Below are 18,227 nucleotides of genomic sequence, written 5' to 3'. Positions count from 1 at the left end.
GGTCAATCAACTATATATATAAAAAGAATTAAAAATTAGTTACTTTTTTTTTTTGGAATACACTTCATAATAACATAGTGGTTAATCAACTATACATAAAAACGATTAAAATATTAGTTACTTTATTTTTTGGGATATACTTTTACATATTAAGTAATTTAAAGTTCTAGTTTGCTAATATCTTTTTAAATAGTTAATTTGCTGGTAATATATACTCTTTTCATTATGATAGGCATATATCAATTTTTTACGCCGTCTTGAATTTTTTAATAGTGTCAATAAATAACACAAGAAGGGATGTTCTAGTAATAAATAATTATAATATTATAATAAGCATATATATTAGTAATACTAATAGGAAAGTGAAACAAAATAGTTACCCAAGAGAAGTGAAAAAATAAAAATAGTAAAAAATAAAAAAAAAAAGATGAAAGAAAGTAGTGGGAAAGAAATAAGGGAATGAATAAATAAAAAAGAAACAAAATAAAATAGTAAAGATAATTTTGTCTTGAAATATCAACTAAGGCGCAAAGTACTTATTTAATTAGTTCCGGCAAAGCGCAACGTTCAGGGGTTTAGTGCATTTAACCCAATTTTAAATCCACAAACCCTCTGCTTTAGATTTTCCGTTGCACTTCCATGCCCGGTTGAATTCCACCCCTTTCTCTGCCGTCTGCGGCCGGATTTTCTCCACTTTAAATGGGTAAAACCTCCATATAAACGGGCTTGTATCGCCATTGCTTCCATTGCGATAGATGGGCTTCAACATAGCGATTTACCGATGCATATCTGTTGGGTACTATTCTGCTTGTTTCATTTGACTTTAGACTCCATCTATTGCTCCACAGCAGTTGTTTTTGTTTGATCTTTTTTTTTTTTTGTGGCTAGAACCCTTTTTTTTGGTTCAGCTTTGGTATTTTTCATACTTGATTTTTGGAAGCTGCTTAGACAGACACTCTCACTGAACAGGCATACATATTATTACCTAAAAATGTTTTTTAATTTAATTTTGTTGTTCGCATTGTGGAATTTGTTATTTATTTCCATGTTTACGTTCGTAATTGTAGTCCGAAATTTTGATCTTGCCTATATAGAATGGCTTCTGAGCTTCTTTCTGCTGATGGGATAGTTGTTTACTAATAGAAGAAGCCAAAATTGACGGCTAGGATGGAAATAGGATCTACTTTCTTCATGAATTGTGTATCCAAGATACTTTCGAAACACCCTTTAAGCTAAAAATGTAATGTTGAACTTCTTACAGACCGTGTTGTTGTTTGTTTGATAATCTGTTCATTGAGAGCATGCCATGCTCATTAATAATTGTTCTTTTTGATTCGCAAATTTGGTTGCTGAAAGACTATTAAAGATGTTGTGTATTTTTAACAGGTTTCCATGATGATACAAGTTATAGTGAAGCAAGAGATCATGCTTTTCTTAATACAAACAAATAAGTTGCAAATTCATCGGAACTTAAACATTGCCTTTAAACAAACTAGCTGGTTTCACTGTTTGTCAGAGACGGATGTTGCAATTGAAAGAATTGCTACAGTTATAAATGACCATCCTTTTCCTGATAAGAGGCTGCATTCCACACTTCGCCGTGAGATACCTCCAGGTGTTCTGTCTACAACCTTTGTGGAAAATGTCCTTGGTCACTTGTTTGGTGCGCACTCAAATGGCATTAAGGCATATGAATTTTTCAGGTTTTGTCTCTGTCAGCCTCATTATGTTCCAAGTTCAGATGCTTTTGAGAAGACACTCCACATACTTACAAGAATGCGCTATTTTGACAAAGCTTGGGAACTCATGGGAACAATCAGGGATAAACACCCTATCCTGCTTACTCTCAAATCGATAAGCATCATGATATCAAGAATTGCGAAATTTCAGTCCTATGAAGAAACTCTTGAAGCATTTCAGAGGATGGAGAAGGGTATATTTTCAGGGAAGCAATTTGGGAGTGAAGAATTCAACATACTTCTTCGAGCTTTCAGCACACAAAGGCAGATGAAAGAAGCACGATCAGTTTTCAACAAGCTCCACACTAGGTTTTCTCCCAACACCAAAACATTGAATATTTTGCTCTTGGGATTCAAGGAATCAGGCGGTGTTACTTCGGTTGAGTTGTTCTATCATGAGATGATTAAAAGAGGTTTTAAGCCCAATAGTGTGACTTATAGCATTAGAATTGATGCTTACTGTAAAAAAGGTTATCTTGGCGATGCCTTGAGACTCTTTGAAGAAATGGAACAGTGTAAAATAATGCCCACAGTAGAGACTATTACTACTTTGATTCACGGTGCTGGGATAGCTCGAAATGTTACAAAGGCAAAAGAATGTTTTGATGAAATTTCCAAGAGAAACTTGAAAGCTGATATTGGGGCTTATAATGCCCTCCTGAGCTCTCTCCTTCAGTGTAAAGATGTAAAATCGGCTGCCGCTCTAATGAATGAAATGGAGGACAAAAATATCGGGCTTGACAATGTTACATATCACACAATGTTTTTGGGATTAATGAGATCATATGGTATTGCTGCTCTTTCGGAACTTTATCAAAAGATGATTGAGAGAAATTTTGTGCCAAAGACACGGACAATTGTTATGTTAATGAAATACTTCTGTGAGAACCAAAGACTTGATTTGGGTGTGAATTTGTGGAGTTATTTACTGGAGAAAGGACACTGTCCTCACAGTCATGCTTTAGATCTTCTTGTGACTGGATTATGTTCCAGAGGAAGGTTTGAAGAAGCTTATGATTGTTCAAAGCAAATGTTGGAGAGAGGTAGACATATGAGTGAGCTATCATATAGAATGTTGGAGAGGTACTTACTGCAGATTGGACAGATGGATAAATTGCAAAACCTGGACAAGCTGATAAGGAGATTACAAGCAACGCTCCCACCTTCCAGGGGACATGCAAATGCAAACTCCTAGTGTATCTTCTTCCAGGTCGGTCGTAGCAGTATAAATTTATCTTCTTTTAGTGTTGTGCGCAGATCTATTTGTGGTGCTAAAATACATTTTGCTTGAGATATTTCATTTTGACAGTGAAAATTCATTAGTTTCCAATTGACTCATCCTATTTTGACCAAATTTCAGTGTTGTTTGTGACGTACTTTATAATTTTCTTGGCTCAACCCCACTCACCTCTCATAGGTATCTAAAATTTGATTTTGAACCATGATGTACTCCTTGCTAGTTTTTTTTTTTAAATAGAGGGATTTCATTTATCGCTGCATATACTGCTGAAAATTGTAATGACTTCTTGTTTGGCCAATTCTTGATGCATGTCTGTTAGTTATCAACGTGAGGTCATTACTTCACTTTCTCATCGATATTATGTGATCTTGATTCCTGTTACCATGACTGTATTTGACTTCTGTCAAGTTGATTATCCTGATGAAGTTGTCTCAGTCATTGGGTTTCTCAAAGTTGATCAACTCTGGAAGGAGTACATGTCTTCTAATGCAGCTTATCAGGATGGCCTCCCGAGCATATGTCATTCCCCCAAGTAGACCTGTTAGTAATCTGGTCTGGGCCTCACCTGCTCTGCTAATCCTATTCGGAAGACCTGCCACAGGGGTATCTTCTTTTAACTTTCAAGTCTCTTGCTGTTTCTGTTCCATAGTGTGTTCTTTTCATTATTGATCTCTTCTCTTCATATCTGTCTTATAGTATATTCGCAAGTGTCTTGGAACATCTCAGCTATACCTAATTCCCTTTGCTTTTGTCTTTTCTTCCCATGCATGACACATTCAGCACAATGCCAATCATCTTAATTGGTACTTGATATGTTTTCAGATACTGCATCCCAATTTGGAACAATCTCTTCACTTGCAATATGGTGTTAACGATAAGTAATGCAGGATTGCATTCCCCAGAAGTTCAGGTTCTGCAAATATTGTATCAGAGATCTTTCTTAAAGCACCCTTAATATTGCACCTGGTTTCGGATAAGTTTATTAGTCTCACTTTACTGGGAAGGATGAGTACCCTGATAAGAAGTTATTATCTGGGAGGCCATCATTTGTTTCAATTTTTGTATGATGCACAACAGTAAAGATTCATGCAGATGAAGCTACGTCACTCTTTTAAAGTGCCTCCGTGACCCCTGCTTTTGAGGCCCCGGTCGTGTCATCAGTTTAGCATGGGAGGATGTGGAGCTACAAAACATCAGATAAACAAAGTTCCACTTCCTTACTGGCATAGGCTGGCCTATGCCTTAATTTACTTGCTCTCCTTTCTTGTATTAGCATATTGACTATATTCTAGTAACACCAGTGTCTTATGTTGTAGTGTTTGAAATTCAGGTCTGACATTAGGACTTGAAGAGTTTGTTCCTGAAGCAATAGTTGAGCTTCTTTCTTAGAGAGTTTGTCAAACATTAAAGCATGCTAATGACGAATATGAAACTGTATTTTACCCTTCTTTTTTCCTTTTTCCCCTTGAAAGAAGTGGTAAGAGAGGCAAACATGATTACAAACAATGTGGAAGCAATCACACTGGAAAACACAAACTCCTTTTCGTTTGGTCGGCTGAAGAGGTCCAAATGAACATCTCTTCCACTCATGACATCAAAGAAAAGTACGCTTTGCTTAGCTTTCTCACTGGTTCATCCACATGCTTATTGCATCAGACAGCCGACTTTCCAGATGCTAAAGGTTGGCTACTTTCTAAGTCATGGGCTGTTTTCTCCGGTTGGACTTTTATCTAATAATAGAAGCAATCAAGATTCAAGGTTAGAGTTTGTACAAATATTTGTCTACTTCATAATTCCTGTCCAGAATGAAGAAAAAGGAGCTTTGGAAGGGTTTGTTCTCTTCCTCTTAATCCCAAATGTTGTATGCTTCTCAGAAAAATGGACATAATCATGTAAATTTGCATAAAAAATCTGATGCTAATCTATAATGAAGTTTTTCTGAAATTCAACTGAATTCTTTACAAAGTTTTGAGTGTGGACGTGTTTGAATTGTCATCTGATCAGATGGCACAATTGAGAATCTACCAAAGCCTCCTCTCCATTTGTTTATTATTGTTTATGGTTCTCCACTACAAGAAAAAAGCACCATCCAGCAATGGCAATTCCACGATTTCATCCAATCTCCTTGATTGGCCAAAGTAGCTCATTATTCAATTTATAGTAGTCATAATCAGATCAAATTGGTAAGGATTAGGGGGCCGAATCCTTCAAAAAAGAAAAAAAAAAAGGGATTTGGGGGCCGAATTGAATATCATGTAATTGTAAACAAAACAAAATAGTCAATGGTACAAGAAGAGGATAGACACCAAAAAAAAAAAAGAAATACTTTAGATTTGAGGGGTTTTTTTTTCATTTGAGGTTATTATCTTTATTTTGCTCAAAAGTGATGTGATGGAATAAAAGATATGAAACAAATAGGAACCAAAAAAAGGAAAAAATAATGGAAATTACTCCCAAAAAAAAATATTTCAGGTAGTTTAGTTTCCAAAGCTTTCCTTTTTTTAATTGTAAGAAATTAAAAGAAGTTGATGGGAAAGCATATGGGTGCTTAGTCAAAAGTCATCCATCAACCAAATTTGATAATTTTTAATTCTTGCTCTTTTTTTTTTTTCCTTTCATTCTTTTCTTAGAAAGTGACTATCATGACAAATTCTTGGCCGAAAGAGCCAACTAGCCATCCCCTAGGAAAATAAATTTTTTTACAAAATAAGTGCTAAAAAACTGTAAAGTAAAAGGTTAGACCTTTTTTTTTCTTTTCTTGTAAAATAAAAACATAATGTTTATTGCAAATTTGTGTTTCGGGAAAATCACCTATTAGCATTTTGCTATCAATTTGTAGAATATTTCAAATCGATTTAAAATTAATAAATTTTGATAATATTTTTTTGAATTAAATGGTAAAATATCCCTAATTAAATAAGAGAACTTGAGTGTGGACTGATGTAAATTATGGCTATGAAGTGCTTCTATTAAACAACATAACAAAATCACACTATAACTGTTTTGGAAAAAATGTCCCATAAAATTGATTGTTTGGGGTATGACAAAATAAATTATAGTTGAGGGATGCATATTGCAATTAACTCTGAGGTAAAAGAAAAATGAGTAGGAGAATTCTCATTTGCATTTGGTCTGAATTTCAATTCATTTGAAGGAGCATAGAATATAGAAGTTGTCATCATAGTCATCATTCTCTGCTCCCTATTAATATTCTTCCCAGTGTTTCTACTGCGCTCTCTCTTGGAAAAAGCCAGCCCTTTTTCTCTCTCAACAAACTAAAGCAGAAAGAAAAAACACCCAGCAACCGCTTGCTTTTATCAAGGTAAGCTTGTATTTTCATTTGAGTTGCCTCTGATTGTCATGAATTTGATTTGGGGTTTTGAGGTTTGGTATCTCTGTTTAGTTTCTTGAACTGGGTTGGACTTAAATAAGCTTTTTTTTTTTCTTAAATGTGGCTTTGATTGTCATATTCTTATTGGTTGAGTATCGATTGACTGAAAATTTTGGCTTGATCATCTGTGAAGTGAAATTCTTGATTTTTCATACTTCCGATCTGCATAGTATTATGTGTAAATATGTTGTAGATGTTCCGTGGGATGATCTGTAGTTATTGGCTAATTAATGATGATCTTTGACTACTGGTTGATTTCTTGGATATTTAGAAGAATCTTCATAAAAATTGATTCCTTATTCTTTTTTGTGCTTGCTATCCCTTTTGTTGTTCATGTTTTAGCTAGCTTTGATCGTTTCTTTAGTTGCAGTTTTACTGCTATGGTAAATACCTTGTGTAGAAGTTCAGATTGTATGTTCATCCTGGAAAATTTATGTTTTGAAGTTTCAGTTTTTCTCTTTTTGGTTCTTGTTTTGACCTTGTTTTGTTTGAAGAGAAATTACAACTCAGAAAATCAGAGGATTATGTTTTTTTTATGATTTGATAATGATCGGATTCATATTTGGTCCAAGTCGTTAAGAGTAAAAGAGGATGGTTAGTTCTTATCTACGTGTTTAGCGCCATCTAGCGTGGGAGTGGATCAATTCAGTTTCTCATTCTCTTTAACTAATGAATTGTTTACAGATAGCAAATGACCAAGAATTGCAATTTTTATGAGCTTTACACTTTCAATTGTTTCTTCTAACCTTAAAAAAATTTGCTTACCAAAATAATTTTCAGGAGTCGACATGTCTGTATCATTGATTTAGAAATTGAATTTAAAGCTATCAATCTTTACAAATGTATCTGTATTAGAACGTGCAATTTTTTATATCTATACATGTTCATTATGCTTCAACATTTATCACACGCTTCAATTGGGTAAATGCTTTGGTTTTGGCTCCTATGCAATCTGACTTTCATGTAGTCTTCTTCCAAAGTGTATTATTTATTCGGTTTATCCATAACAGGCTAAGGTAAGATGGCTGAGGGAGAGGAAATTCAACCACTTGTTGTCGACAATGGTACTGGAATGGTTAAGGTTAGTAATAATTTTCTTGCCGCACATGTTGGTTATCCATTTCTGTCTATCTACAGCACTTCATTGCAGTTCCTATCACTTTTACTATGCAGGCTGGATTTGCTGGTGATGATGCTCCAAGGGCAGTGTTCCCCAGTATAGTTGGTCGCCCCCGGCACACTGGTGTCATGGTTGGAATGGGACAAAAAGATGCTTATGTTGGTGATGAAGCCCAGTCAAAAAGAGGTATTCTTACCTTGAAATACCCCATTGAGCATGGTATAGTCAGTAATTGGGATGACATGGAGAAGATTTGGCATCACACCTTTTACAATGAGCTCCGTGTGGCTCCAGAAGAACATCCTGTCCTCCTCACGGAGGCACCTCTTAATCCCAAGGCAAACAGGGAGAAAATGACTCAGATTATGTTTGAGACCTTTAATGTGCCAGCCATGTATGTAGCTATTCAGGCTGTCCTTTCTCTGTATGCTAGTGGCCGTACAACTGGTATGTTTCATGTTGACCTGTAAATTGAAATTTTTGCCCTTGTCGGTTCTTTATCAAAATAACAATACTGCTTTTCTTTCTTGGACAGGTATTGTTCTTGATTCTGGTGATGGTGTGAGCCACACAGTTCCTATTTATGAAGGATATGCCCTTCCCCATGCCATTTTGCGTTTGGATCTTGCTGGTCGTGATCTTACAGATTACCTTATGAAGATTCTTACAGAGAGAGGGTACTCATTCACGACAACCGCAGAACGGGAAATTGTCCGTGATGTGAAGGAAAAACTTGCTTATGTTGCTCTAGATTTTGAACAGGAGGCTGAGACTGCAAAGAACAGCTCCTCAATTGAGAAGAGTTATGAGCTACCAGACGGACAGGTGATCACCATTGGTTCTGAGAGATTCCGTTGTCCAGAGGTTTTATTCCAGCCTCCTTTGATTGGAATGGAAGCCGCCGGAATTCATGAAACGACCTACAACTCAATCATGAAGTGTGATGTAGATATCAGGAAGGATCTATATGGAAATATCGTGCTCAGCGGTGGCTCAACTATGTTCCCAGGTATTGCTGATCGTATGAGTAAGGAAATAACTGCTCTTGCTCCCAGTAGCATGAAAATCAAGGTGGTCGCGCCACCCGAGAGGAAGTACAGTGTTTGGATTGGAGGCTCCATCTTGGCATCCCTAAGTACCTTCCAACAGGTAATTATCTCCTTTGCTGGCTCACATGTATAGAATTAATTAATCAACGACGACTAAATGAAACAAAAGAGGGAAATTTTTAAATCTAACAATAACAGTGAAGGGGATGGATGTATATCTACTGTTTTGAGTTTTTGGAATCCAGACCAATGCTTGACAATCCTGCTGTATTGTGTTTAATCATGCAGATGTGGATCTCAAAGGCTGAATACGATGAATCCGGTCCTGCAATTGTTCACAGAAAATGCTTCTGAAGCTGGTTAGCAAACTTGGTAAGTCTGCTTGTCCATTTACTGTATCGTGTTGAATGAGTCGTCAAGTTTATTCAGCTGGGAATGAGTAGAAATACGGGTGAAGCAATAGTGTAATGGGAAGTTAGCGAGTTATTTCAGATTTTCCTTGCTTAAGGTGGTTTGTCCATGAGATCGATCTTGTAAAATTGTCGTCCAGTGCATGACTAATGGATCCGTTCTTATTCCAGGGAAGAGTGCGTTCTGGTGTTAATTCTGGTCAAATGAGAAAGCTTGTTGGTTGGTAGCTTGGATTGATTGGCTTGCAGTTTTGGTACATTGTTAGACCATACATAGTAATTGCTATAAGGTTGTGGGCATTTTATTTTAGTCTTTTGACGTTCAATGGATTAGCTTTGCTTCCATTACTTTGTGTATCTTATGATATGTGTTGGTTGAGGCATTGGAATGTAAACATTAGATGGCGTTGAAACCGAAATTCATAGATACTGTCTCTCGAGTCATGCATATCCCAGAAAGTTAATTGTCATGGTGGATACCTTTCCACCATTCTATCACATTATGCTCTGTAATCCGGATGGCTGAAAAGGCATCAGAATCTACTATCTTATGAGAAAAGAATATGATTTTGTCATCAGCTGCTGCTGCTGCTTTAGGTACTTTCCAGCACATGTTAAACATACCAATCCTGTAGAACAAGCTGTTTGAACCATCTTTGCTATTCTGCAAAAGGCCTTGGTCAGGAATTCTCTAATCTTATTCAATAGGTGATAGAATAAATGCCTGGTCAAATGCTCAAAACAAACGCGTCTTCAAGTTAGTCAACAAGAAATGCAATATATATTTCTCTAAGCTTAACAAGTAAAACCAATTCAAGGATTCAAACCAATAAAATTGGACTTTATAAATCAAACGATCTCAATAAAATTGGACCTAGAAAAATGGAAAACATGAATATTGGGGTCCTGGTTGTTCTCCTTTCTTTGGTAGCGTTTTGGGTTTGTCTTATTATGTTGATTTTGTACATAATCTTGTGGCAAGGAGCTTGGGGCCATAGTTGTCAAAATCGCGATCCGGGTACGATCCGGATAACCAAAATCGATCCGGATCGTATTCAGAGTCGCAAATCATATTAATCTATGTAGGATCGCGTAGGATTGTAGCAGGATCGGTAGGATCGTACGATCATACAATTTTTTGTAAATTTATGAAATACGAAGCTCCATTTTGCAAGTAAATGAAAATATTTGTGGTATATTTGTAATTTATCAAAGAATTGCAGCCTTTAATTGCAATTAGGAGCTTTTGGTAGGATCTTACAATCCTACGATCCGATTCTGTGAAACTAAAATCGATCCTACGTAGGATCCCGATTTTACAAACCTTGCTTGGGGCATGATATCCATCGAAGTTACTTTAATAAAATGACTAGCTTGGGAAGAATTACCTTTTTTCTATTCCTATTATTTGGGGGATGAGCCAATTTTATCCCCATTATTTCATCACAAACACCTTTCGTCAATTAATTTTCAGCCAATTAAGGATAATTGGCAATTAATTTCTCAATTTGGGCTGAATTTAACAATTAATCAGTCAATTAGGATCAAATAAAGCGCGTGAGAGACATGCATGTAAGTCATTGGAATGTTAAACTGTCAAAATGTGACGTATGTTTTAAGAAAATCACAAAGTAAAAGATGATTTGGCTTTTACAATTGACTTTCTAAATAGACTTTTGAATGACTAATGAGTCTTCGTTCATCTTTCTTTCCTTCTTTGCCATTTCCCTTGAAAGTTTGAAATGAAAAGGTAATGATAGAAAAGTAATAAGGAACTACTAGCACCACAATTTAAGCGTTATCGTTGAGAATAATTTAGGTCTTGTTTGGATTACCATTTTTTTAAAAAAAATTTTACATTTTTATAGATTCATTTCTTAACCACTATTTTACCTTCTATATATCAAATCAATACAGTACATTTTTTATATAGAAAAACTCGGAGAAAATAGCAATTTAAACAGGCTCTTAAAGCCCAGTGAAGGTAACCATCTTAGCTATTGAGACTTTGGTGAAGAATTGTTTAGTGCTACAAACAAATGTGAAAGGTCACTTAGTCAGGCACGTGTTCAAGTTAGTCAAGAAAATTCATTCACTTGAACCTTAAGATTAATACTACAGGTAATTAGTAATTTCCATTTTCTTCCATTGACTAATACTCCATCCATGTAAGCTTAAATTCTCTGGAACAAATAATTAATTTGACTACCCATTAGTAATTATAGTGCCACGTACCTCATGCGCCTAAAACAATTACACAAGGCTTAGGGAAAGGGAAAAGGAAAGGCACCCGGACCGCGATCCGCGTCAGTAAACTGATTTCGAATCTGAGCCGTCCATTCCTCCTTCAAATCCAACGATCCATTTTCACCCCCGCCAAACTCTTCCCCCGAAAACTTCAAAAATTTTCACTCCATTCTCATCTTTAAATATTCTGCTTCCCCAAGCCTCAAATCATCACAATCTTCACGAAATCTCTCTCAGCTCAGGCATTTTCACAAACATATACAACTCAAAGACTCGAATCTTTCCATCATGGCCAGAACCAAGCAAACAGCCCGCAAATCCACTGGAGGCAAGGCCCCGAGAAAGCAACTGGCCACAAAGGCTGCCAGGAAATCCGCCCCAGCTACCGGCGGAGTGAAGAAACCCCACAGATTCCGTCCCGGAACCGTAGCCCTGCGAGAAATCAGGAAGTACCAGAAGAGCACTGAACTTCTTATCCGGAAGCTCCCGTTTCAGAGGCTTGTGAGGGAGATTGCTCAAGATTTCAAGACTGATTTGAGGTTCCAGAGCAGTGCTGTTGCGGCGCTTCAGGAGGCTGCTGAGGCGTACTTGGTGGGGCTGTTTGAAGATACTAACCTTTGCGCTATTCATGCTAAAAGGGTTACTATTATGCCTAAGGATATTCAGCTGGCTAGGAGGATTAGGGGTGAAAGGGCCTGAGTAACTTGTGATTTTCGATAATGGGTTCAGTTTATTTTAGATCTAGACGATAAATTTAGATTTACTTGGAGGAAATCAGTGAAATGCTGAGATGGGCTGGTTGTATGTTCTTCTGCCTTGTGGCTTGTTTTTGTAATGAAAACTTGGTGGTGAAATGAATGAAAATCTTATGATGTTTGTTTCAGTCTTTTAGTACTGTTACTCTATAATAACAATTTGATATAATTGATGCAGTAATTTTGTAGCACCTGTCTTTGCATGGTTGCTTTTGGAGCTGTTCCAAAAGAACTTACAGAAAGATTATTGTGTCAAATAAATTCAATTTAACTTTTGCAGTGATCTTTCTGATGGAGCTGGTATAGCTGTCGATATCCCACCACACTATCACGGCCATTAACGCAACAAGTTGCTGCACCTACTTTCTTGCCACCAGTAAACTGACCCAAAAAACTGACCATTATGATGTACCTCAACAAGGAAACTTCAGCACGGAGGTTCCATTAATTAGACACTAAGGTTGCTGCCAAATGCATTACGTTATCTGCTTTAATCTGACTGACTATGAGTATCTGTGCCAACTGCACGTTATCTGCTTTAATCTGACTATGAGTCTGTGCCTCTGAATTTTTATTATTGAAAGATGTCTTTTAGTTATGCTGACATCTAAACTTTCTTGACAAGTAAAATACTGTTAAAAGCCTTTCAGACTAGAAGAATCATTAGACAGTAATAACCTTTGTTACATAGGCAAGAACCACATAATCACCTGGATGACCGAGCAGCGAAGGATGGTCCAAGGAATAGGACTAAAAAACAGTATGAAGAAGACACTGTATCTTTATGGTTAAACAAATTACCTATTGCTAACCATAAGCATATGATAAGATAATTACATGACCATTATCAGGTGCAAGGCCATAGCAAGGAAGCTCTTCATTTTTCTGCAATTACTAGATCTCGACTAAAGAACACTTGGGATGAGGATTTCAACAATGTAAATGGATAAGTAAGCTACTTAAAAGTGAGCCACGAAGAAAAAATATTAGGAACTTGCATTTATGGGGGATGTGCGCTGCTTTTTTATCAGAAGAAACAATGGTGCCTTTACAAATTACAATCACATATTACATATATGGTGAATGAAAGGGTAACAAAGATAAACTACATAAACCAGTGAGTATCCTTAAGCAACCGTGCTTGTATATTCAGCACAAACCTGTTAAAGTGCAAGGGCTGATGATCCGCGTTAACAACTGGTTATAATACCTCTGCAGCCAAAAAATTAGACGTGATTTGAATGGTGTTAATCAAGGATCATGCCATAAATGACATCTGTAAAGTTCCCTCCAGCCTCGGATCTCTTTCGCTCATATCCAAGTGCTCTTGGCATCTTACTCAACTCTTGAGGCACCCAAGGCTTCAAGTACTTCAGCATGGGTTTCTGCCCAGACACTGCACAAGTACATGGTACCATATATCACTAAAACACAATTAACGGTCATGGAGGTCAAGTTACCATATCTCACATCTCAAATCAAATCTCAAGATATTAAACTGACCATCAGAGTGACCACCGATCATGAGAAGCAAAATCGATTGAGATGAATCATAAAGATACCCCAAAAAGGTGGATAGAAAAAATATTTAAAAAGATATGCAGGTGAGCTTATTATATCTTACTTCGCTATTCTGTTTCTGTAACTAGTTTTAAAACTAATTCACAGATTTCTAATGGATTTAATGAACATGACAGATACATAGTTACATCAAAAGTTCATATTCTAGCAGCAGAAGTCTATGGTCTGAGTCAATATTTACACATAGACCTGGCAATTATACCCAAAACCCAACAACCCACCCACTAATTTGAGAGGTTGGGTTGGGTAAGTTGGGTATTGGTCAATTTTGGGTTGGGTAATAAAAGCCCACATATATTTTGGGCGGTTTGGGTATTTGTATTGGCACCCATTACCCAACTTTTGCTAATTGAATCAAGTGAATAATCAACACAATCTTAAAAGGGTGAATAGTTACTCAAAAGCATCAACTATAGACTTTTTTTTTATTATTTTTTGCTATAAACATCTTTTGTGATTATAACATAATTCGCCAAGCAAGTTAAAATTTTTTTACTTGTCATATTTTTAATTCCTTGGTTACATACTTAATAGGGTATTACCCTAGATATGGACAAGGCCAGATGTGTTAGAATAGTTGTCAGATTCATCGTGACACAAAAATTAATTTGCATTTATGAGTTAGATATTTAGCTACAATGTGACTTTTTTCATTTATATTATCGTCATCAAAATGTTCAGTATGAAGAATTTGAACATTATTAAATTCGAAATTAATTTTGAGACATTAATGTTAACTTACAACCACTCATGTCCTCGGTGCTTAATAACTACCACAAAACTCATTCATGCTAAAAGATTTTTGTTTTTGTAAACCATATTCTCAATATGTAAAAACTACATAAATCCAAAATTACCATACTTTCTTTGTGAAAATATTAGCATAAAATCTTTTGTTAGGCGATTTGGGTATTCGTGTTGGACACCCACTCAAAAATTTTTTTTTTTGTATGTAAAAATATATTTGAGAGAGTTTATATATCAAAATCTATTAATTAATATATTGGGTCATATTTGGGTCATGGGTTTGAGATGACCCAATATGACCCAACCCAAAATTAACCCAATCTAAAGTTGGGCGGATTGGGTGTAACCCATTTAAATGAAAACCCAATATTAACCCGCCCAAAACCCGCCCAATCCGCCCAATTGCCAGGTATATTTACACACAGATGTGTATGTGTCTCAGCATAATCAAGTCAAAAGCCTTTTCGCCCTCAATCCTCTTTAGAGGCCCTTATGCAAACTTATGAGAAAAGAAATTCCTAAAATTTGTAAACTCCAACACCTTGCTTTATATTGGGGAATCTCCAAGGAGCAAGAATTTGCCATTCTAACATCCAAGAGCTATTAACTGCCTTGCAGTAATTAGCCTTTCACCTAACCACCAGCTCTTGGGCTGGTGGCCACCACCAAGCCCTTAAGGCTTTGGTGGGGTGGGAGGCCCTCCCACCAAAATGCCACTCTTGTGGCTCTGCTTCAAATCCAGATGGGTGTGTAGTGCACCCGTCTGGTCCGGTGGTGGTTCTGTCCCCATCGGTATCCATAGGTTCAGTTGAGCCTTCCCCATAGATAGAGTAGGAGTAGGAGTAGGGATGACAATTGACAAAAAAAAAAGTAATTAGCCTTCACCCATACTGAGCATATCTGAGATAGACATCTAGCTGCCTATTTGTCGATATGTAGGGATGGCTCCAAATTTTAGTCTGGGGCATGCTGAAATTACTGAAAGAACTAAAGGAAGTTGCACATATGGATTTGGTTCAAGGCAAGAAATTGCTTTAACTACAAAACAATAGAGGTTGAAATTATTCAGTTTGAAGGACCAGGATTTTTCCCAGTGCAGTTAAATGCAGTGTACAACTTAAAAGTCCAATGGACATTAAACTGAAACACAAAATAACTTGTCATCCAAAGACGCACCAAGGACAATAAAGACTTTTTTTTTACTAATTTAAGTATGTTTCTGTGTAATTTCATCTTTGAGTATATTTGACCATCAACTGTACCAAAAAAAAATGATTAAAAATCACTCACCAACATAAAAACCAAGTTCAGGTCCTCAAACTCGTAGCAATTAAAGACCACAAAGAATACCACAACACTGCAGCTCTTTTCTTGTGGAGTATAACGAGGAAGACAATTCCTCTATCCCATGATCAACACAGCCAGCATATTGGAATAGAACAACAAAATGGCCATTCACCTATTCCTGAACCAGCAAGACCATCGAAGCAAAACAGCGTACAATGTAACTTTAGGACGTGATTTTGGTGTCAAGTAATCATACAGAACTTTCATTTCTGCCAATAATAATTGCATGAAGTTTTTTAAAACCAAAAATATGTTCAATGACTTATTACTTCCACATTAGAAAATTGTCAGAAATTAACTGAAAAGATGTCTCACTAGCAGCCAGAATCCTGTTATATGTGCAGAGCTCTGTTTGAAATTCATGGAGCACTGTCATCAAAGAGAATTTTGTAAAATCGCTTTCTTTCTTCTGGGTCAAATATGCCACCAATATCTCCACCTTGATCCTCATTTTCAGACATTTCATTTCTCAAATTATTCTTTTTCTCAGGTCTGGATGTAATCATGCCTTTTTTTCTCTTCTTTTCTAAATTTAGCAAATAGTGCCTTTGATTATATTCGTGAAGCCCCTCCTGCATGAGTTCTCCAAATTTATCCTTCACTATGACTGCCGGATCCTTGTCAATCAATTCAGATCCACTATATCCTTCTCTAAGAAGGACTGTGTAAATCTGGTATTTATTTGAGACATAGAAGACACCAGGATGCTTAAGCAGCAAGACATTTAACTTCTCAGGCAAGCAAAATTCTTTGCTGAAATGGCTTAGCTTGAGAATTGACATTTTCTTCCACAAGGTCAGTGATAATAATTCATGCACCAAACCCACAATTCTTTTGTCCATTTCCTTTGATCCCTCCACCAAACTACCAGGGTCAGTATATGGTGAAATGTATGGTGTTGAATTAAATTCCTCAAACCTTTCCCAAGATTTTACCCAGGAAGAAGGCAATGAACAAGAAAAACTTGGAGGTCGACCCTCCTTTAGAGCTATTTTTTCAACTGCAGAAACTGCTAGATTAGGGTTCCATGTTTTGAGCTCGATTTCCATTGAACTCCTCCTTCCAGTATAATTAACAACTCTAAATAATTCAGGATACTTTGGTACAATTCTAATCAAGTAGTCATCGGGAAAGCCAAAGTTCCTCTTCAATTCATTCAGCTTCATCACATTAAGCCTTTGATTTGAGCTAATCATCAACAACTTTGCTAATCGCTCTGCAAACACAGGCTCTTGCATATCCTTCAAACATTCTTCCTCATCAACCAAAGCCATCATTTGTTTTGTTAATCGACAATACTGCTCATCATTCTCAAGATAGACTTCAAAGCAACAGGGATACTTTTTAAGCCAATTGAGAGCTTTCCCTTGAAGATCAAGAGTCTTGAACTTCTTCTGAAGAAACTTGACTGATGCCACCTGATTCGGGCACCGAAAAATGATATTCTTAATTTGATTATTTACTATCCAACGACGGTTGCGAGATAAAGCAGATTCAAGATCAGGATCTTTCTTCATTGACCAGAGTGAAAATTTCCTGTGAACGTGAGACCTATATGGGCCATCAAATATGCCAAGGTTCCAATACAAAATACCTCTGAGATGCTTGCCTATCGCCATTTTCGAATTACATCTCATATACACCTTTAATGCTCTACAACTTTAGGTAACCTGAGCCCAGAATGTAATGCTACAATTAATCAAAAGAACTTCTTAAAAAATACACAAAATTCATATAAACCTACTAAAAATTAAACAAGAAGAAGAAAAAAAATTCGAACTTTGGTTTCAATTTATATCACAATTAAACAACCTGAGGCCTTCTTCAAACATACCAACGAGAACAAACAAATTTAGAGCTTTATTTTAATTCCAGGAACTTTACATTCTCAACCAAATCAAAAGTTTTGATCCACCTCATGTATTTTTTTCTCAAACGCAACTCCAAATTCAATTATAGCTTTCAAATATCATTTGTCTTTCCTTGTTTTTCCCCCCTCACAACGCAATCTTTAAGCTCCAAAGTCCACGTAAAACCCCCAACACTTCAAAAAAGAAGAAGAAGAAGAATGCTTTTTGCTATTCTTAATGGGGCAGAAGCTTTCTTTTGCTCAAACATTTTGATTCTCCATTCCGATTCTTGACAGCCCAGATAAGAAGATTCAAGTATTTCAGCAAGTAAAAGAAAAAAAAAACCATAACATCAATTCAGGAAAGAATTGAAAAAGTGAAGATAACTATAGAAACCTGTAACCGGAAGGATGGGAAGTGGTATAATTGTTGGCAGTTTAGCAGCTTTCGTCAGTTTCCTGGTTCTTCTTGCCTTTTCTTTTGGTTTTATGAGCCCAAATACGGCAAAATCAGGTAGAGTGTATCTGGAACGCGAACACTGTGGTCTGTAGCCTGGGATGGACAAAAGTTGAAAAAAGAAAAAAGAAGTTAAGTGTAAATAAGTCTAATTGAGCCCAAAAAAAAAAAAAAAAATCGAGGAGGAAGAAGAAATAGAAAAAAAGAAGACAATAATAAGTCTAATTTATGGTTGCTAGTCCTACTATACTGCTATTCGACAATATCAAAAACTAATCATCACTAGCCACGTTAG

The 18,227-nt window shown here is 36.4% G+C and overlaps 4 protein-coding genes across 7 annotated transcripts; 3 read left to right on the top strand and 1 right to left on the bottom strand.

Moving 5' to 3' along the window:
* Window positions 1-588: 588 nt before the first annotated feature.
* On the top strand, window positions 589-4,427 carry LOC113749781 (pentatricopeptide repeat-containing protein At3g61360). Of its 3 annotated transcripts, none has more exons than XM_027293630.1 (4): window positions 589-796; window positions 1,387-2,949; window positions 3,415-3,582; window positions 3,802-4,427. In XM_027293630.1, exons 1-2 carry the CDS (start codon window positions 782-784, stop codon window positions 2,932-2,934), a joined length of 1,563 nt encoding a protein of 520 aa, XP_027149431.1. In that variant the 5' UTR covers window positions 589-781; the 3' UTR covers window positions 2,935-2,949; window positions 3,415-3,582; window positions 3,802-4,427. The 3 variants fall into 3 exon arrangements, with proteins under 3 accessions (XP_027149431.1, XP_027149430.1, XP_027149429.1); XM_027293629.1 differs by having other exon boundaries at window positions 3,388-3,582; XM_027293628.1 differs by having other exon boundaries at window positions 1,387-3,582.
* A 1,713-nt stretch (window positions 4,428-6,140) lies between these two features.
* LOC113750243 (actin-66-like) lies at window positions 6,141-9,376 on the top strand. The gene is made up of 6 exons (XM_027294239.1): window positions 6,141-6,301; window positions 7,381-7,451; window positions 7,544-7,937; window positions 8,026-8,639; window positions 8,828-8,911; window positions 9,121-9,376. The coding sequence occupies exons 2-5, from the start codon at window positions 7,392-7,394 to the stop codon at window positions 8,891-8,893; spliced, it is 1,134 nt and encodes a 377-aa protein (XP_027150040.1). The 5' UTR covers window positions 6,141-6,301; window positions 7,381-7,391; the 3' UTR covers window positions 8,894-8,911; window positions 9,121-9,376.
* A 2,021-nt stretch (window positions 9,377-11,397) lies between these two features.
* Window positions 11,398-12,079, top strand: LOC113749786 (histone H3.2). The gene has a single exon (XM_027293636.1). It carries the CDS (start codon window positions 11,485-11,487, stop codon window positions 11,893-11,895), a length of 411 nt encoding a protein of 136 aa, XP_027149437.1. The 5' UTR covers window positions 11,398-11,484; the 3' UTR covers window positions 11,896-12,079.
* A 1,215-nt stretch (window positions 12,080-13,294) lies between these two features.
* On the bottom strand, window positions 13,295-18,028 carry LOC113749564 (protein WHAT'S THIS FACTOR 1 homolog, chloroplastic). 2 transcript variants are annotated; one of them, XR_003464543.1, is made up of 3 exons: window positions 17,873-18,028; window positions 15,570-17,296; window positions 13,295-13,347 (listed from the first exon to the last, which is right to left on the bottom strand). XR_003464543.1 is itself a non-coding variant. In XM_027293346.1 (2 exons), the coding sequence occupies exon 2, from the start codon at window positions 17,261-17,263 to the stop codon at window positions 15,986-15,988; it is 1,278 nt and encodes a 425-aa protein (XP_027149147.1). In that variant the 5' UTR covers window positions 17,264-17,296; window positions 17,873-18,028; the 3' UTR covers window positions 15,545-15,985. The 2 variants fall into 2 exon arrangements, 1 of the variants encoding a protein (XP_027149147.1); XM_027293346.1 differs by lacking the exon at window positions 13,295-13,347 and having other exon boundaries at window positions 15,545-17,296.
* Window positions 18,029-18,227: the final 199 nt, after the last annotated feature.

The sequence above is a fragment of the Coffea eugenioides genome, chromosome 10 (genome assembly GCF_003713205.1).
Source record: "Coffea eugenioides isolate CCC68of chromosome 10, Ceug_1.0, whole genome shotgun sequence".
Classification (NCBI taxonomy): Eukaryota; Viridiplantae; Streptophyta; class Magnoliopsida; order Gentianales; family Rubiaceae; genus Coffea; species Coffea eugenioides.
The sequence above is the reverse complement of the archived record's forward strand: the minus strand, read 5'-3'. Positions and strand labels throughout refer to the sequence as shown.

Bases quoted from the DNA above. Each gene is read 5' to 3' on its own strand.
- LOC113750243 (XM_027294239.1), top strand. From the start codon at position 7,392: ATGGCTGAGGGAGAGGAAATTCAACCACTTGTTGTCGACAATGGTACT. The intron at 7,452-7,543 runs GTTAGTAATAAT...TTTACTATGCAG, and splicing joins ATGGTACTGGAATGGTTAAG to GCTGGATTTGCTGGTGATGA. The intron at 7,938-8,025 runs GTATGTTTCATG...TTTCTTGGACAG, and splicing joins TGCTAGTGGCCGTACAACTG to GTATTGTTCTTGATTCTGGT.
- LOC113749564 (XM_027293346.1), bottom strand. From the start codon at position 17,263: ATGAGATGTAATTCGAAAATGGCGATAGGCAAGCATCTCAGAGGTATT.
- LOC113749786 (XM_027293636.1), top strand. From the start codon at position 11,485: ATGGCCAGAACCAAGCAAACAGCCCGCAAATCCACTGGAGGCAAGGCC.